Here is a 20,609-nt window from a genome sequence, read left to right as displayed (position 1 = left end):
AGTCCATCTGCTCTAAATAACAGAACACTAATAAAACACAGAGGTCAGAGGAGAGAGGTGAAGGGAATATCAGAGTACTTTAAAAGAATTTTCCATTACACCATGCTTAGAAAACAACCCTCCCAACTGATCAAATCTAATATAATGTTCTTGCCCATCATGAGTAAATGTTAAGATTGATGATTGAAAGTAAACAAAATAAATAAACAGAAGAATAATAAAATAATCAGAAGACTCGTCCAGGCTTTGTAATTTATTGTTTTATTTCAATCTTTCACAGCTTGGCTGCTGTCATTGTTGTTTTTTACAATAGCTCATTATCAGAGGATAAAGTGATAGATAGATAGATAGCAGATGGGTGGATGGGATGATGGTGTAAGAAAGGGCAAAGGGGAAAAGGTACAGGAAGGTTCACTGAGCCAGAAGTGACGTCGACAAACAGAAGAGAAGACAAAATAGGAAAGAAAAGTCAGAGGAAGACCAGGCTGAGAATAACGAAGAGGTTAGAGAGACGGAAAGGTCAGAAAAGGTCAGGAAATGTTCTCAGTAAATATCTACATGTTCTTTAAAATGCAAAGTTTATTCCTGCAGGAGTGTTTTATATCTATACATAAACATAAACATGAACAGTTTGTATAAAAAGGCTAAATTAAACTAGCTGCATACTGCTATAGGGATGGACGGGGGCTGCGTCAGCCTACTTCACTGCAGTGTTGCTCATTGTAAAGACAGCAGTGAGGCTGAGGTTAAAGGGAAGGAGCACTTAAAGCAGAATTTGGCCTCAGTCAGGGGGAGGTGGTGAGGTGCACGTCGCAGTGAGGTGTAGGGAAGGGTGTGAGCGTGGAGTCAGGATGGTGAGGGCTGGGAGGCGATTCTTCATGGTGATGGGTAGCTGTTTATTCTTTCACAAGGGCAGCAAATTCTGAAAAAGGAGAAGAAGACCAGAAAGCAGTCAGGACCATTGAGGTATATACCCACATCCCACAACATTTGTCAATCCAGAACAGGAAGTACATGTTTACTATTTTAGGGTTCCGCTAAAAATTTCTGATAAGCTGCCCAAGAGGCATTTAAGCTATGACCTTGTGATGGATTAGCTGACTGACGGGATGCAGAAATGTTCACATGTCGGCTTTTCTTTGTTCAAGACACATTTCAGGTCTCTAATGACTGAAGTGAATGCTTTTTCATCAAACACATGTTACATAACATGGCATTGCTTTGGGTTAGAAGTTTGAATCTTGTACAAATCCTGTTTAAATCATTGGTTGTCATTTAAAAGGGGGTTGGGGGGGGGGGGGGGGAATTTCAAACTTCTGAATGAACACAATAAGTGCTTTTATATTTATAAGCAGAAACTATCTTTTTGGTGACGGGAGAAGCTTAACAGGTATTTTTTAAGGTAAGTTAAGTTAAATTTGTTACAAAAAGATCCAAAGTCATTTTGTCAAATGGAGAGACTCTCTTATGGTCATTATTATAGAGCTACGGCTAAACATGAATCAAATCTAATGAACCATTAACAGCCCTCGGTCCGTGAACGCACTGGCTAATAATGTGTTGCACTCTTTCACTCCAAAATATGCATGGCAGCACAGCAACTGTGAGAGCAGTTGGTCTGTTGCCTATAAAAAGACTTTCCTTGACTACTGATTAAGAGAGATAAAGATTGTTTATAGGACTTGAGTCTTTAGAGCATGTATCTCAGTCAAATATCGAGTCTTTGTTTTTGTGACTTAAGTGTGACTAATTTCTGCACTCGATTTTCCATATCTGCCAGGATTCACCCAATGTGTACTCTTTACAAGCCACTAGCTATGTACATCCCTTAATTTTGACCTATCACCTCCACTTCGGCAGCTGAATTTTATTATATAGCCAAAATGAACCCTTAGTCTAGCCTCTTTCAAATTGTTGTAATGTTTTCCTTATTTAAAAACCATTATTGTGACTTTGATTCTAATTTATACATATTTGGTAATATATAATTTTTCCCAAAATCCCACTTCTGATTGGCCGATCAGTTCCGTGTGGCAACTCCTCTTCCATAAAATTAGGTGGCCAAAAGGCTGTGCTATGTTTGAAGACACAACAACAGAAGAAAAAACTTTTGGCCATCAAGAGAGTCAGACTCAACAGATTAGGAACCAAGACTCCCTGTTTGGTTTGTTACAATTCAAACAGGGAGATCTTGATTCAGATAAGGGGTTGCATGTCACAGTTTTTTAAAATAAATTTAATTAATTCTGAGACTATACAACAAATATATTTTCTTCTTTTTAAATGAAACTATTAACTCAGTGGAGAAGTAGAAAAATTCATTGAAATATTATTGCCTCCTAGATGCAGAAAGGAGCGTTATCGCAAACCCTTTCTCCCAGCAGATGTTGGTCCTTATAACCATCACTGCTCCTAACAAGCTCAATAAATGTTTACATCCCTGCTGTTATTTGCGGTTTTTTATTTTTATTTTCAAGTCACCCTACTGCGTTGAACATTTATTTAATCTGAGTATGCCATGTTTAAAAACGGCAGTTTTTCTTTTTCCTATGTTGTAATTTTGTTTCCTCTATTGTACGGTCTACTCCTAATTTTTGACTTTTTAGTTTTTTAGGTTTGTGAGTACCTGTATGCTTCCATTTGCATTTTATATTACTGCTGCTGATACACATGAATTTCCCAACTGTGGGACAATTTCTTATTATTTCCATTCTATTCTATTAAATACTATTCTACTCTATTTAAGCTTCAGATAAAATACTTCCTTGACAGCCGATCAGACAGATTTAGTTATAAACACTAATATATTTTGAAAGTAGTTGATATTCACAACATTACAATTCTATATTTGATGTTTTTTAAAGTGTTTGGTGGGTTCCCTCCAAGGAGCTTTAGTGGAGCAATGGATTCATTACGTATTCAAGTTATATGAGAAAAGCTTATCTTGAATATTTGTTATTTGGTAAAAATCTCACAAACTATACTTACGTTGTTTTCCAAAGTCAGAAGCTACTACAGCCAATTACGTATTCAGTGGTCTTTATGTATTTGATATTGCAAATGTGTCAAACAACAAAATGTGTTAGGGCCATTTTCTCAAATGGGTTTAGGACTAAACACATTAATTTTGATTGCTTATGGTATCTAAGAATTGGAAAAAAGCCAAAGGCAAAGAGAGATTGGTGATTTTTTCAAACTGTGTTGTGTGTGTTCAAATCACATGCTAGCATCAAAGAGTGAGCTGGTTTACAACAGCGCTGTTCAGCATGCTACTTGTACTACCTCTGTACTTTTACTTTTGACACTCATAGACAACAAAGGCAAGTGAAGCTTGGCATAAGAAAGTAAGTAAGAGAAAGGGTATTAAAAATATTTTCTCTGGAATATTTATGAAGATCTTTTCCAAGCCAAAAGACAGCAGTTTCCAAAGGGGCTGCTGTATGTTCTTTTGACTCAAGGTACCTCTTAGTGGTTCTGTGGTGTTTGAACATGTGTTTCTCTAGAGTGGCACTTGGACATTCACAGCTGGATTTAGATGTTTATATATACCATCAATTCCAATCTTCCCATCTCCATCCTTGTCAGCTGCTTTTAAAAACGCTTTGGTTTCTTTGTCTGTCAGGTCTCTGCCATCCTTGGCAAAACCCTTCAGGACAAATCTGGGCAAAAAGAAAAAAGATTCAGTCAGAAAACATGTTTCCGACATCAGCAGGCTTGAGCTTTTCTCTGAGTTTGTGTTTGTCTCACTTCAGCTCTTCTTCCTCTATAAAGCCACTGTTGTCAGCATCCAGCACTGTGAAGACCTTCTTCACATCATCAGAGGACTTGGACTTCAGGCCAACAATCTCGAAAAACCTCTTATAGTCAAAAGAGTCAGCCACTTCATATTGACAGAAAGACAGACAGAAAATGCTACAACATCAGAACTGTGGAAATGCTTTCGAACTCCAAATGTTATCTCAACATCATACTGTATATCTTCTGCTGCACCAAACTTTTCTGGAAATAAAGATGAAAACAAAAATGGAACATGTGGTCCACAGAGATAAGGTGATTTATTCAGAAATAAGGAAAATAAAAATAAAAAACCTGAACATAATGCCATGATAGTAGAGAACCTGCAACCAGAGCAGGTTAAATATATATATAAAAATATTTAAAATCTAAAAAAAGAAGATAAAGCAGATAAAAAAATTACCAAAGTATTAAACTTTTCAGTATGTAATTTAAAAAGCAATGTCAGCAAATGCAAATTAATGTGATTTCACCTTTGATACATCCTTACTGTGAGTAGGCAAGCATACAATGTTAATTTGTTCTGCATAAATTTTATATAATTCTTCTAGACCACTGCAAAGACTAAACTTTGCAAACCCTACATTTATGCAGGAAGCCTGTGCTACAAATTAAATTGATAAAAAGAATCAATATTTAAATTAAACATGTAAAAAATATACAGTTAATACTAAAATTGTTCTTATCCTGAGAAGATTTAGGTTTAAACTAATGCTTTAATTTTACCAACATGTTTCTTCTGACTGGAGGTAATATGAATGTTTTCGAGTAGCTCAGCCACAGTACTAACATGAATTTGATAGAGAATCTGTGGAGTGAAAGATTAGGGCGATGGCAATGAGGCCTTCCAACCTCAAAAACTTCTCACCAAAGATAAATAATTAAAACAGCAGTGGAAATATGCAAAAAGCTGGTCAGCAGTTATGAGAAGGTTTTGATTTCTGTAATGCTAAAGATTTGTTCATTGATTATTGAGGAGGATATAAACAACTCTTGATGTGTCAATTTTATTTAAGTAAAATGATGATAATAAAAATGAACAGCTGAGTCTGGGTGCTTCACGAGATATTGCTATGAACATGTCAAGTGTTTTACCTGCAAACGCATCAAGAGCTTTCTTGATGTCATCGGCGTTGAGGATGCTGCTCATTGCCATCTTGGCTAATGGAGATAACAGATGAAGGGGGGAAAAGCAAAGACAAGAAAGAAAAGAAAACAGAGCGGACAAGGTTAAAAACAAGGTTGCAGGGGAGCAGAGAGAGAACTCTGAGACATTCCCGTATTACATAGGTGACGGTCCGGAAATAGAGCAGGAAATCAGGACATGTGAGAAGGAAGTGATGTGTGAAAAATGAATTAGAAACAGTCTAGAAAAAAATATGAAAAAAGCAGAGTAGTTATAGGAGAAATTATACTGTGAATAGTTTGCAAACTAAGGATTCTTACTCTTTGAACTTTCCCACATTTTATTACTTCACAACCACTAAAATCAATGACACATTAATTTTCTAATGTTTTCCAAAACACAGAACAACTGTATACATAATAGGATTAAACTAAACACAGATACTCTGTCTACCTATGTGTTTTCGTCTTGAACCAATTGGTTGCATTTTATTTTGGGGTAAAAGCATGTACCTTTTTCCTTTCACTTCACAAGTAGACACAACTTTGTGTTTGTCCATCACATAAAATCCCAATAAAACTCTTTGAGGTTGTAATCTGACAAAATGTAGGAAAAAATGAAGAGATTTAAAGATTTATGCAATGCTTTATATTAAACAAAAGAGATGAGGGTGAGGTGTTTCCTGTTTTAATTGTGTAATGTGATTGAGTTGACACACATGCTCAAGATAAACATATGCACCCCTCACACCACCTTCACCGTTCCCAGCATGATGTTGTTTTGTAAACTTGTTGCTTCTTTGTGCTGAGGTTTTTTACAATCTCAAACTGTATCCTGCTAAGGATAAAGTGTGAAATATGATTTTTTTCCCTCTACTTACCTAATGTGGCCTCTTTTCTCATCTAGCAAGGGCAGCGCCTGTGAGTGGGCAGCAAAGCCTCGGTGACCCGTCCCCCCTTGTCTTGTGTCATGATGTATGTTTGGATGGGTTGTACTGGAATTCTAATTTCCCCTCGGGGATAAATAAAGTATCTTTGAATTGAATTGAATTAAAAAACAAGACACAAGACCAGATACAAAGCCAGTGGGGGTTTAACAGGCCATCTGAGACTTCTGCTGTCTCTAAAATACTGCAGCAGAGTTTAATTTGTCAGCCCAGTCCATATGCAGAGTCTCTGTGTGAAAGGTGAGCTTAGCACCTAACAGCACTTTGGCTCTTTACTCTGTGTGTAATTAAACCTGAACCTGATGCTTATGAAGTTGTCGCCCCTTCTTGATGCCCTTTTTACCTGTTCATATGCTTTATTTAGAGTGTGGATATACGAGAAGGTGGACACAAAAGCAAGCTGGGGTGGAAGTCAGGACTGTAGAGAGGAGCTGAGAGAAGGAGCAACGTATCCATAAATTGTTCAGAAGAAACAATTTCACATGACCCATTCAAATTTGACATGTCCAAATTGACTTTTAATGAAATTATTTAAGTTAATATTTCAGCCAATTTTAAAAATGTGTCCAAATCACTGTAAGTCCAGATCAATCAACCAAACTGTCGTCAAATGGGTGATAACACTGACTTAACTAAACTAACATGCACTATATTGCCAAAAGTATTTGTCTATTTTTGCATGTACGTGAGCTATGGTGGCATCCTATTCTTAAGCTATAATGTCCAATTTATTGATAAAAGCTTCCACTCTTATTCACCCCAAAGGTGTTCAAAAAGGTTGAGTTCAGGTCCTTACCAGAATTCTTTGATTTGGTGGTGTGATACAGTAATTTTGACAATATAGCTTATTTATTGAGAAAACTGTTCAAGCAAGGTCATGAAACAGCATATTAATTATATACCAGGTCATTTCCGACACCATCATTTGTGAAGACACTGTGTCCTGTAAAGTAATGACACCTTATCTTGTACTATCATGCTGATTGCGGCCAGCTAGATCAATCTGATCTAGTAGTGTAAAAAGACATGCAAAAGCTCAAATATGTAGTGAGATGCTATATTTGCTACATTAATTTATGTGCAATGCCATGGGAATATGTAATATACATAAATTGTACAAAATAAATAATTGTTTTCTGCAGATACGTAGACTGGTAACTTTGTTCCGACTATGCGCTGCTAAATCCTATAAATCCACGAACTCCAGTATGATTAACGATTAGTTCAGATACTTGACTGACTTTTTTTTTAATGCAAAGCCAACTGAGTTAAGGAAAGCGGGGATTTCAAGTCTACACTGAGTGTGACACTTTTACACTCTCATCAGACATCCATTTGGTCAAGCAGTGAAAAACCCATTAACAACAGATTCTGGGGAGGCATAAAAATGTTGACTGATGCAGGCAGGTGGGGCAGAGCAGCACTGAGCAGAAAGAGTAGGGTCTGCAGACTAGTTAGAAGGAAAGTGAAAATTATTCATCTGTTAATGCCTGGCTTTACATACACACAATGGACAGCTTTTTGCACTTGAAAAACATGTTACACAGAAAAAAAAAATATATATATTTTTTTTTAGTTGCTTAAGCATACAAACAGAGGACTGGCAAATGCAGCCTTAACATTTAACACAATAAAGACTACCCTAGTACAACCATAACACCATACTGTGATGCATAATGCACAATGTTACTTCTGTGTCCATTTGACCTGAAACAAAAAAATGCTTAGTGAAAAGTGTAAATTAGTAATAGGACAAAAATGTATAACTGTAGCACAGTTAAGTGCAATGGCGTTACACGATCCGAATGCTAGCTTCCAAGAAAATCTTTATATAAAATACTATTTTAATGACTCGCTGTCATGGGACTCAGCTGTCAAGTTTAAAGCAACCTTCTTGACAATATCAATAGTAAATACATTCCCTGCAATAATTTTCTGCCTAAATAACTCCCACATGATAAAAAAGTAATGGAAGTAATGGAAGTTTTAAACCGCTACTTTTCTACATTTCTGTTGTAACTAGCTGTGCTACTCCTGTAGACAAATTCTTCAGCCGTTTATCTGTTTCTACTCTGTTTTAAGTAAATGCGCCAAACAAACACAACAGAAATAGTAAATTACATTTTTATGCCCATGTTTTAAAAAAAAGTAGATTACAAACAATCCATGTGGATGGTCCAGTGTGTCAGACTACAAAGAACTAAGTTAGCTGTTAACTACTACATGGAGTAGTTTATAGATTTCATCCTCCGGTGTCAAACTGAGCTCAAGTGATGTATGTGCTTCTGGAGAGGCATGGTGTTTTCTACTTCAGTAACACCCTGCTGCACACACAGATCAATATTGAACAGTGCTTTACTTGTGTGGCCACAAATTCAATCCTGTGTCACTGTAAAAGCTCAGTCTTCTTCTCTGACCTTAAGCACAAAGTTATTCCAGAAGAAAACAAACAATTCAAGATGAAATGAGAAGGATAAGGTAAATTTACTGGAATATCACATTCAGTGTTCTGTGAGTTGAACCATACAAAGTAAGTACAATAATCCAATTTGAGGCAAAATATTATAGGTGTGGTTTTGCTAATGTTCGCTGCATGTGAATAATTAGTGAACATGTAAAAACAAATTTACATTTGATGGTTTGGGTCCCCCTTCACACCGGAAGATCACCCTACGGTATCTTTGACCTTCAAGATCATCCAAACATCAATAGATCACAACAAATGTGGAAAACTTCAATACAGTGAGAAGACAGTCAAGAAGCTACTCTACTCATGGTACTTGCCAAACAGCTTTTCTCCTGTCTTTTTCCTAGTCATCCTACCCCAATGCTACTGCATCTGCACAAGGAGGTTTCCTCACAAACTGCAGAATTTACGAATTGATTAGCTGCTGCTACGAATTGAGGTTTGAGGATTCTGCATCCCCATCATCAGTTTAAGCCTTACTGTGCAGGAAGAAAAAAACATCAGTGTTTTCTTTATCTTATCAAACCTTGGCAGGATTCAAGTGTGCAGGTTTTCAGCACAGAACATTGCAAATCTTGTGCCCTTTTTCTCCTCCTCTTAATTACTAAACACAACCAAGAATGATAATAAATTATTTGGAGTGCTCCCGGTGCTGTTTGGAGATGATTGGGCTGCAGCCTTGGCACAAGGTTATCCTGGATTATTTGTGCTTTAAATTGCCTGATGACCAATGCACATTGACGTGCATGGCTGCTGCTAATGTAGGCAGCTCCATGCCACACCCTACATCTATATATGCTACCATGACCACAAAAAACGTTTTGTGCATACTTGAAGCAACCAGCGAACTTGCACATTCAATTATCTGCAATGTGAAGTGCACAGGGTCCTTGATGCATTTCTGCTCACCTGATGTTACTGTAACGGTGAGGTTTTGGAGTGGACCGAAGCGCAGACAAGAGCTTGGAAGCAGCATTTCAAAAAGCAGTCTGTCAGCTTTAATCAAAAAAAGTCAAAACATAACAAAACACTGCAGGTACTGAACAGGGTCGAGATCCAAACACTTACATTACAGACACTGCAGGAACATGGAGACTCAAGGCAAGGACGAGGATAAAGGGTTGAGTTGTAACACAAGGAACCCACAAAAACATAATGAAACAAACCAACTAATATACAGAGAGAAAACAAAGGCAGGTAATCAAAGGAACTAAGGACAGGTGAGGCAAGGAGGCAGGAAGGCAGAGGGAACAGGTGAACCTAATACAAGTAATTAACAAGACATGGAGCAGACCTAAAACAAAACTATAAACAAAGATAAAAATAAAGCATAAGAATCAGGGATAAACATGAACTGAAGGAAACTGAGAAACTGAAGGGAACATAAGAAACACCAAACCTAAGAACGAACAAGGAACCCATAAAGCAAACCAGATTACAGAGTAATGAAACCTAACCACACAGACTGAACTGACAGGAAGGGAAGCAGAGAACACAAGGACTAGGATGTAAACAAACAAAATGTAAACAAGTAAACACAACCTAACCAGAGGGGCTGGAGAAATATGATAAATCAGTAAACAAAACAAAACACAAAGTCCAAAATGTCACATTCTGACAGTTACAAGCCATTCAAACCACTAAAACCAAGAAACTAACTTGTGGCGTAATTTAAGCTGCCATTTTATATTCACTCAACCAGCAGCAATGGAAGACCAGAAGTATAACTCCCATTTCAAAAACATAATTATTAACTTGATTATTAAAAAAAAGAGTTTGTTATCTCTGAGAAAAAGTCAGATTGGGGCATGTTATTTCAAGCACAAACTTCACAAAACCAATTGGGACTTAAGATATTTTAAAGGGGAAGGTGCCTATCTTCAGTGTTAATTTGGCAAGAGGCCAGGTACATCCTGGACAGGTCCCCATCCTTCACAAGGCAACACAGAGACACAAAGGACAAACAACCATGCACGCACACATTCATACCAAAGGGTGGTTTAAAACCAGTTAACCTAACGCTCATGGACTGTGGGAGGAAGCCAGGGTACCCAGAGAAACCCCATGCATACACAGGGAGAGCATGCAAACTCTATTCAGGAACACACCAGGCCGGGACTTGAACCCAGCACCTTCTTGCTGCAAGGCAACGGGTCTACAAACTGCTCCACCATGCAGCCTTCCTTTAAATACATTGAGTAGATATTTTCCAACAAGTCCCTCAGGTTAGAAGTATTTGTCCTGGATGCCTTTGTTTTCTTTTTCTTTTAAGTCTACAGCATCAACTTATCCTTTTGGTTAGAAATCTAATTCTACTTTAAGAATCAGTAATTTGCATGCTGAAGCAAAATTCAGCAAAATCATGCATCATACACGAGATATTTTTTTTTAAACGTTTGATAATAGCAGTAATATTTTTCCCCAAAGAAAGTCAAGATGTGCACTTTTAAATGTGGAAGTCTATCGGATAAACACTATTTGACATACGTGTCATGATTTAATAGGATTTTCAACTGTTTTGCCAATGAAAACACCAAATGTCTGCTTCAGATAGGAAAAATAAGCTGATGATAAACCTTAATTGTGAATAAAATGTCATCCATGCCTTTCTCCCCAACAGTACTGGAGTTTGACCTTTATGCTCTTTGAAGCAAAAAACATTTTCCCTCTTGGGGATCTAAATGACCCTAATGCTCTCAGAAGGTGTGGGAAACCCAACCGTCCTGCACAACCACCAGCTCCCCAGTCCACTATAACAGCTGCAAGAGTGTGTGTGTGTGTGTGTGTGTGTGTGTGTGTGTGCGCGCATGTGTGTGTGTGTGCACCTGTTTTCTTTCTCCATTTCACCAGCAAAGTGGGGACCGTTTGTTGTAAAGTGAGGACATTTTCATGGTCCTTACTTGCCATTTTGCTAGGGGTTAGGTTTAGGACTAAGGTGTGAATTGAGTTAAGGTTAGGCTTAAGGTTAGGTATGTACTGGTAATGGTTAGATTTGGTGGTAGGGTCAGGGATAGGCCATAGGGCTAAAAATGAATGGAAATCAAAGAAAGTCCATGAGAGTCACTACAAGGTCCTAACAAAATATAGTAAGACAAGTGTGAGTGTGTGAGAGAGTATTTATATTGAAGCCCCAAGATTTACAGGAGGCTTAGAGAGTAACTTGCCTGCATTTAAGAAATCCAAGCTCTTTTATGTTTGTTTCAGTGTATATTTGCTAAGGAGGCTGCAAAACACAGAGAGAGTATGTGGATGTACATAACACAAGATGAGTTAGGAGGGAAAGGATGTAGACAGTGCATAGTGGAGCGGAGAAACATGCCTCTGCAGTGATGTTGCTGTTCAGGCAGAAAAAGACCTACAGGAATTAGATTTCATTTTAGAGTATTTTAGGTTTTCTTTTTGTAACTGTGACCAAATATAGGACAACTTTAAGCATTGTTTTGTAGGATTATGCGACTCAGTAACACATCTTTGTCCCATTTAAAGATTTTTCTAAGGTCATGAGATTGTGTGCCTTGCAAGGTCAACTGTGCCTTGCAGAGGCATTTACCTGCTCCTTGAACTTTTTACATTTTGTCATGTAACAGCCACACATTTCAAGTATCTTATCGGTATTAACACCATCAATGTGAATAATTGTGAAGTGAAGGGAATTTATACTTTTTACAATAAAAATAAGAAAATTGTGGCATGCATTTCTGTTCAGTTCCATTTAATTTGATATCTCTAAATTAATTCCAGTGCATCCAGCTGCCCTCAAAAGTCACTTAATTAGTAGGTTTAGTCCCACTCTGTGTAATTTACTCACAGTATAAATCAATCTGTTTTGTGAAGGCCTTAGAGGTTAGTCAGAGAACATTAGGGAATAAACATCATCATCAAGAGCAAGGAACACAGCAGACAGGACCAGGAGACAGCTGTAAACTTTAAGGCAAAGCTAGGTTATAAAGCATCATAAACCTTTTGCATCACACAAAGCAGTGTTCAAACCATCAAGAGAAAAGGAAAAAATATGGCCAAATTGCCAACCTACCAAGACATTTCCTTGCACCTAAACTAAAAAGGAGAGCATTAATCAGAGGAGCAGGCGAGGGGATCGTTGTAACTGTGGAGCAGCTTCAGAAACCACAGCTCAGGTGGGGGTATTGATCAAAAGAGCAACTATTAGCCATGCATACCAGAAATTTCACTTCCATGAGACAGAGACAAGTGGGAAGCCACTTTTATGAATGAGAAGAAGTCAAACAGTCAGTCAGTCAGTCATTTTCTACCGCTTATTCCATAGTGGGTCGCGGGAGAGCTGGTGCCGATCTCCAGCAGTGTATGGGCGAGAGGCAGGGTTCACCCTGGACAGGTCGCCAGTCCATCGCAGGGCAACACACAAACAACCATGCACACACTCATTCATACACCTAAGGGCAATTTAGAGTTACCAATTAACCTAACAGGCATGTCTTTGGACTGTGTGAGGAAGCCGGAGTACCCGGTGAAAACCCACGCATGCACGGGGAGAACATGCAAACTCCATGCAGAAAGACCCCCGGCCGGGAATCGAACCCAGGACCTTCTTGCTGCAAGGCAACAGTGCTACCAACTGCACCACCGTCAAACAATTAGACCAAAATGTTACAGTTTGATCTACAATCCAAATACCATGCATGTCAGGAAACTAACACCTTGAACATGCTATGTGCGATTTTTTTTCATCATCATCAGCTCCTTCGTCCCTAATGATGATGAGAGTTGATGGGAGAATGAATAAAGCTAAATACAGGATAATCTTGAAAAAACTGCTAGAAGCTGCAAAAGACATATTCATGTTTTAGAATGGCTCAGTCAAAGTCCAGACTTAAATCCAACTGAGAATTGCATTTGAATTATTAATGTGGACCACACAAACTGCTTCAACAGGCCATTTACTAAATGAAAAGGAAGCCCCATTAATTTTTTGTGAAGGACATTTATCTGAACTGAGTTTTATTTTCAAAATCAGGTCAGTTGGTTAATTGGAACAAACTATCTGTCAGCGCCTTTTTATTGATTTTTAAACTGTATGGCTAGGAAGAGAAAGATCTGTACAGAAACAAATTCCTATGTGCAAGCATGCAGCTATGCACCACTGCACAAGGAGACAGTGGATGTAAGAGCCGCTCTCTCCTTGTGCAAACCTGGGGATCATCTGGGTGTTATCACCGCCGCCCACTGCTTAATCCTCTGGCAGGTACAGGGCAGGAATGCAGCTTTGCCAACAAAAGCAGTCAAGCATATGAGGATGAGTAGCAAGAGGAAACTACAGACAGATGTAAGATACAAACATGCTTTCAGATTATTCTACCAGTTACCTTTATAGTACTAAATAAAGAAATTAAAAGTTCCTTCCTTCACTGTATATGGAGGATATCGGCTAATTCAATACTTTTCAAACCAACAAAGCAGAGTTACAAAAAGCTAATGCTCCAGAGCAAAAAACCTCCAGAACAAAAAAGGAAGGAGCCTTTTTTTTTTTTTTTTACATCAAACTCACATGTATTTTACATAAAGCAAGTCCTAAAGCAAGTTTAAAAAGCTTTACAAACAATTTCACAAATAACTTGGCTTTGTAGCCAATAAATTAAATCATCAAGCTCTCTAAATATGGGTGAACGCTCCCCTGAATGCATACAGAATCACATTTGCATAAAATAAACACCAAATATCCCCTCCTTGAACCGCCACCTTAATGTGGTGGAGAGGTTTGAGTGCTTGAATGATCCTAGAGGCTATGGTGTCTGGGGCTTAAATGCCCCTGGTAGGGTCTCTCATGGCAAACAGGCTCTAGGTGACGGGTCAGACAAAGAGTGGTTCAAGAACCCCTCAAGATGACTACTAAATCGAGGCAGGTGACGTCGCCCCGTACGGCGGAGCCGGGGTCCCACTCTGGAGCCAGGCCTGGGGTCAGGACTCATCAGAGAGTGCCTGGTGGCTGGGTTGCGCCTCGTGGGACCCGGCCGGGCCAAGCCCAAATGAGAGACCCGAGGCCATCCCCCAGAACCGTGAGAGACCCGGTGCAAAGAGGATTGGGCGGCGGACGAAGGTGGAGACCTCGGCGGCCCGATCCCCGGATGCTTAGGCTGGCTCTAGGGACGTGGAATGTCACCTCACTGGGGGGGAAGGAGCCTGAGCTTGTGCGGGAGGTCGAGAGATATCGACTAGAAATAGTCGGGCTCGCCTCCACGCACAGCGATGGCTCTGGAACCCATCTCCTTGAGAGGGGCTGTACTCTCTTCAACTCTGGAGTGGCCCATGGGGAGAAGCGGTGGGCTGGGGTGGATTTGCCTGTTGCCCCCCAGCTCAGCCGTCTCGTGTTGGGGTTTACCCCAGTGGATGAGTCGTATCCCTGCGCTTTCGGGTTGGCGACAGGTCTCTGACTGTCATTTCGGCCTACGGGCCGAGTGGTAGTGCGGAGTAACCGGCCTTCTTGGCATCCCTGTTGGGGGTGCTGGATAGTGTCCCTCCCGGGGACTCCATTATTCTGCTGGGGGACTTCAACGCCCACGTGGGAAACGACAGTGACACCTGGAGAGGCGTGATTAGAAGGAATGGCCTCCCCAATCTGAATCCGAGTGGTGTTTTGTCACGGATTGTCCATAATGAACACCATGTTCAAACATAAGGGTGTCCATCAGTGCACTTGGCAGCAGGACACCCTAGGCAGGAGGTCGATGATCGACTTTGTTGTTGTATCATCAGACTTTCGGCCACATGTTTTGGACATCGGGTGAAGAGAGGGGTTGAGCTGTCCATTGATCACCACGTGGTGGTGAGTTGGATCTGCTGGAGGAGGAAAAAGCCGGACAGTGCATAGTGAGGGTCTGCTGGGAACATCTGGTGGACCCCTTGGCCAGGGATGTATTCAACTCTCACCTCCGGGAGAGCTTTGACCAGATTCCGAGGGATGTTGGAGACATAGAGTCCGAGTGGACCATGTTCTCCGCATCTATTGTCGATGCTGCTGCCCGTAGCTGTGGCCGTAAGGTCTGCTGTGCCTGTCGCGGCGGCAATCCCAGAACCCGGTGGTGGACACCGGCAGTAAGGGATGCTGTTAAGCTGAAGAAGGAGTCCTATCGGCTGTGGTTGGCTTGTGGGACTCCTGAGGCGGCTGACGGGTACCGTGGGGCCAAACATGCCGCGGCCCGGGCTGTGGCAGAGGCAAAAACTGGCAGGAGTTCGGTGAGGCCATGGAGAAGGACTACCAGTTGGCCTCGAAGCGATTCTGGCAAACTGTCCGGCACCTCAGGAGGGGGAAGCAGTGCTTCGCCAACACTACAGTGGGGGTGGGGAGCTGCTGACCTCGACTGGTGACATTATCGGGCGGTGGACGGAGTACTTCGAGGATCTCCTCAATCCTGCCATTACGCATTCTCTGGTGGAAACAGAGGAGTGGTTTACATCCCAGCAGTGGAACACTGGACCAGCTCTATACCCTCTACAGGGTACTCGAGGGTTCATGGGAGTTTGCCCAACCGGTCCACATATGTTTTGTGGACCTGGAGAAAGCATTCGACTGTGTCCCTTGTGATGCCCTGTGGGGGGTGCTCCAGGAGTATGGAATTGGGGGCCCTTTAATAGGGGCCCTCCGGTCTCTGTACAAGCGGAGCAGGAGTTTGGTTCGCATTGCTGGCATTAAGTCGGACCTGTTCCCGGTGCATGTTGGACTCCGACAGGGCTGCCCTTTGTCACCTGTCCCGTTCATAACTTTTATGGACAGGATTTCTAGGCGCACCCAAGGATCGGAGGGGGTCTGGTTTGGGAACCAGTGGATTTTGTCTCTTCTTTTTGCAGATGACGTGGTCCTGCTGGCCCCCTCTGGCCAAGACCTACAGCATGCGCTGGGGCAGTTCTCAGCCGAGTGTGAAGCGGCTGGGGATGAGGATCAGCTTCTCCAAGTCCGAGGCCATGGTTCTCGACCTGAAAAGGGTGGCTTGTCCTCTTCAGGTTGGAGGGGAGTTCCTGCCTCAAGTGCAGGATTTAAGTATCTTGGGGTCTTGTTCACGAGTGAGAGAAGAATGGAGCAGGAGATCGACAGATGAATCGGTGCGGCTGCTGCAGTAATGGGGGCGCTGTGCCGGTCCGTTGTGGTGAAGAGAGAGCTGAGCTGAAAAGCGAAGCTCTCGATTTACTGGTCGATCACGAGATCCCGGATACAAGCGGCTGAAATGAGCTTCCTCTGCAGAGTGGCTGAGCACTCCCTTAGAGATAGAATGGGAGCTTGGCCATCTGGGAGGGGCTCGGAGTAGAGTCACTGCTCCTCCACATCGAGAGGAGCCAGTTGAGGTGGCTCGGGCATCTATACCGGATGCCTCCTGGACGAATTCCTCGGTAGGTGTTCCAGGCACGTCCCACCGGGAGGAGGCCCAGGGGATGACCCAGGACACACTGGAAGGACTATGTCTCTCGGCTGACCTGGGAACGCCTTGGGCTCCCCCCCCAAGTGTCTGGGGAGAGGGACGTCTGGGCGTCTCTGCTGAGTCTGCTGCCCCCGCAATCCGGTCCTGGTTAAAGCGGAAGATGACGTGTACGAGTACGACGAGTAAACACCAAATAATAAATACAATATTACTAAACAAATTAAAGATTCTGTTAAGTTCATACACAAACAAGTGGAACAAACGTAGCATTCAAACACTAATGATGCTCCTCTATGCATCAAGTGAGACTGCGTGTTATTCTGACCATGAATGTTCAAGGTTTACTCTACTGTGTGAATTAAATGCATTAAATCATTGAAACAACCATGGTTATTTATTGTTTTATCTCTATCAGCATTTAAACACAGGAGATGTGATGTGAGACTCTTTTTCAATCAAAAAAGGTGTGATTAAATTATGTCCTTGAAAATAATACCACACAAACTTTTACTATCAGACTGCTGTTATCACAAAGTAATTATTTTGTTGATATACTGTCGCTGTATCTTAATCTGATCTGCTTTAATGAAGGAGCGTGTAAAAGAGGCTAAATTGCATTTTTAGACATCTCTCTAAAGACTTTTATGTTAATCACTTGCTACACTCTCTTAAAACCTCTTTAATATGTAAATATAAGCCTTCTATATGAGCACCTGGATTTTCCTATACTTCTTTATAGTTAAAAATATTACCTGCTTTAGTTTAATATTATAAAACTTAAAACAAATTCTTCTATCCAGGACATTACATTTTAACACAAATATCATGCTCTTTGATTCTTACCTTGCTACTGGTTGGTGATGGTTTTTGGATGTGGGACAGGGGTTGGGTCAGTGCAGCTGGGGCATCCAGTGAAAGATCAGAGGCTCTGCCTTTTGTGTTTTATACATGTTCCGTCAAACTATTTTGGGATGAAAAATGGGCTCCCTGTCGTGATGTTACAATGCCAGGCCTAGCCGTGTCACATTCTATCCTGACTCATGCTAATCAAATATTACTATTAATAATCGTCTAACCCAACCCCTCATTCCAGACAGATTTATTTTGCCCCTCCTCCTCTGCTTGTAGCTACTTGATTTCTCTTTTTATTTTCTCACGCCACCCACCCATGGGACCTTGCTTTGTCCTCTGTTCTTCCTCGGTTCTGATCTCCCCTATTTTCTTCTCCATTCTCTCACACCATGTTCTCCTTAACTTTTAATTTTCACTTTTAATTTCCATCAAACATTTTTCCTTTAAGGCACTTTGTAATATGAGTAAAAAATGATGAGACCTTGCTATCTATCTTCTTTTTTATGTCCCCTCAAATTCAAAGTAAAAAAAAGGAATGTTAAGATGAGCTGAATGTTTGAACTAAAACTGCTGATGGTCTCTGGAATAAAATTTTTAAATCAATTGTTGTGAAAGGTGTTTGCATATAACAAGAGGACAAAGCAAAATTTCTTCAGTCAGCCATTTAGCAGTGAAATATTGTGAGATTCCCACATTATGACAACCTTATGTTATTGGGTATTATGGTGTTAACACAAAAATGTAAAAGAGATATAAATAATATTATCTAATTGCTTTTATTTAGAGAAATAACCAAATACAGGGGTTGGACAATGAAACTGAAACACCTGGTTTTAGACCACAATAATTTATTAGTATGGTGTAGGGCCTCCTTTTGCGGCCAATACAGCGTCAATTCGTCTTGGGAATGACATATACAAGTCCTGCACAGTGGTCAGAGGGATTTTAAGCCATTCTTCTTGCAGGATAGTGGCCAGGTCACTACATGATACTGGTGGAGGAAAACGTTTCCTGACTCGCTCCTCCAAAACACCCCAAAGTGGCTCAGTAATATTTAGATCTGGTGACTGTGCAGGCCATGGGAGATGTTCAACTTCACTTTCATGTTCATCAAACCAATCTTTCACCAGTCTTGCTGTGTGTATTGGTGCATTGTCATCCTGATACACGGCACCGCCTTCAGGATGCAATGTTTGAACCATTGGATGCACATGGTCCTCAAGAATGGTTCAGTAGTCCTTGGCAATGACGTGCCCATCTAGCACAAGTATTGGGCCAAGGAAATGCCATGATATGGCAGCCCAAACCATCACTGATCCACCCCCATGCTTCACTCTGGGCATGCAACAGTCTGGGTAGTACGCTTCTTTGGGGCTTCTCCACACTGTAAGTCTCTCGGATTTGGGGAAAACAATAAAGGTGGACTCATCAGAGAACAATACATGTTTCACATTGTCCACAGCCCAAGATTTGCGTTCCTTGCACCATTGAAACCGACGTTTGGCATTGGCATGAGTGACCAAATGTTTGGCCATAGCAGCCCGGCCGTGTATATTGACCCTGTGGAGCTCCCGACGGACAGTTCTGGTGGAAACAGGAGAGTTGAGGTGCACATTTAATTCTGCCATGATTTGGGCAGCCGTGGTTTTATGTTTTTTGGATACAATCCGGGTTAGCACCCGAACATCCATTTCAGACAGCTTCCTCTTGCGTCCACAGTTAATCCTGTTGGATGTGGTTCGTTCTTCTTGGTGGTATGCTGACATTACCCTGAATATTGTGGCTCTTGATACATCAAGACTTGCTGTCTTGGTCACAGATGCGCCAGAAAGACGTGCACCAACAATTTGTCCTCTTTTGAACTCTGTTATGTCACCCATAATGTTGCGTGCATTACAATATTTTGAGCAAAACTGTGCTCTTACCCTGCTAATTGAACCTTCACACTCTGTTCTTACTGGTGCAATGTGCAATCAATGAAGACTGGCTACCAGGCTGGTCCAATTTAGCCATGAAACCTCCCACACTAAAATGACAGGTGTTTCAGTTTCATTGTCCAACCCCAGTATATTATTTACTACAATAATATTAATGTTTTCAATATCATACACTTTGTTGCCAACAGTATTGGGTCACACCACCAAATCAATGAATTCAAGTATCACTTCCATGGCTGTGGGTGTATAACGTTTGGTGTGGAGAAGCTTGACTGGCCAGCTCAGAGTTCTGACCTTCAACCTTCTTGAGGACCTTTGGGATGAATTAGAGTGGAGGCTGCTATTCTACTTTTCTCATTTAACCATGAACACACTCCTAAACCTAGTGGAAGTTGTTTATAGAATAGTTAAAGTTGGTTTTGCTGGCAATGGTGTGTCCATCAACTTGAACCTTATTCCTCAGGAATAGGATGTCATCAAAATTTATGTATATGTGAAAATAGACAGAAAAACACTTTTGCCAATATAGTGTATACTACTTGTTATTTTGATACATAGAATTAAGCACAAATTTGGTATAAATATCCAACAAATTATTTAATAGTTGCAAGTAAGTCATATTTTTCTGTAAAATGAAAAGTGTAATAACTTATTTGAGCCAGCTGACCGGCAGTGCTCAGCAACAGATGGAGGAGGGACAACACTATTTTACTACAAGCGTCATACATCTAAAAAAAACACACCAGACATTCTAACTCCTTCTCTAACATCCAATTACAAGATATTAGATGCTAGGAAGGAAGAGACTACAGAGTCTTTGGGCCAGGACCAGGACCAGCAGACTGAGGGACACATTCATTCACCAGGCTGTCAGGATGCTCAACACTATCCTTGCCTAACCTCAGGAACCAAATGGACATTATCACTTTAACACATCAATGGACTATATGGTTTTTCATTTTGTAATAATAGACATCAGATTGCATAATTGTTGCAGAATTGTACTGAGGTAGCCTGCATGTGCCTTCAAACACACTTGATTACACAGTTTTATGTTCTTTTTACTTAATGTAACATGTTTTTTAACAAAGGTTGATTT

General features: G+C 40.8%; 1 protein-coding gene across 4 annotated transcripts in view; it reads right to left on the bottom strand.

The window, feature by feature from the left end:
• Positions 1 to 245: 245 nt before the first annotated feature.
• Positions 246 to 20,609, bottom strand: part of LOC124862447 (parvalbumin-7-like) — an 89,896-nt gene continuing 69,532 nt past the window's right edge. For 2 of the 4 annotated variants that reach the window (XM_047356356.1, XM_047356355.1), the window contains exons 2-5: positions 4,891 to 4,956; positions 3,748 to 3,880; positions 3,550 to 3,659; positions 246 to 922 (exon numbers count right to left, since the gene is read on the bottom strand). In XM_047356356.1, the coding sequence (XP_047212312.1) occupies positions 897 to 922; positions 3,550 to 3,659; positions 3,748 to 3,880; positions 4,891 to 4,951 (330 nt within the window). In that variant the 5' untranslated portion in view covers positions 4,952 to 4,956 and the 3' untranslated portion in view covers positions 246 to 896. Of the gene's footprint in view, positions 923 to 3,549; positions 3,660 to 3,747; positions 3,881 to 4,890; positions 4,957 to 17,564; positions 17,700 to 20,609 lie in introns of those variants that run through there. The other 2 variants (XM_047356357.1, XM_047356358.1) reach the window with 2 other exon arrangements.

Source organism: Girardinichthys multiradiatus, chromosome X (genome assembly GCF_021462225.1).
Source record: "Girardinichthys multiradiatus isolate DD_20200921_A chromosome X, DD_fGirMul_XY1, whole genome shotgun sequence".
Taxonomy (NCBI): Eukaryota; Metazoa; Chordata; class Actinopteri; order Cyprinodontiformes; family Goodeidae; genus Girardinichthys; species Girardinichthys multiradiatus.
Note: the sequence above shows the minus strand (reverse complement) of the source record. Positions and strands in the feature narration are given on the sequence as shown.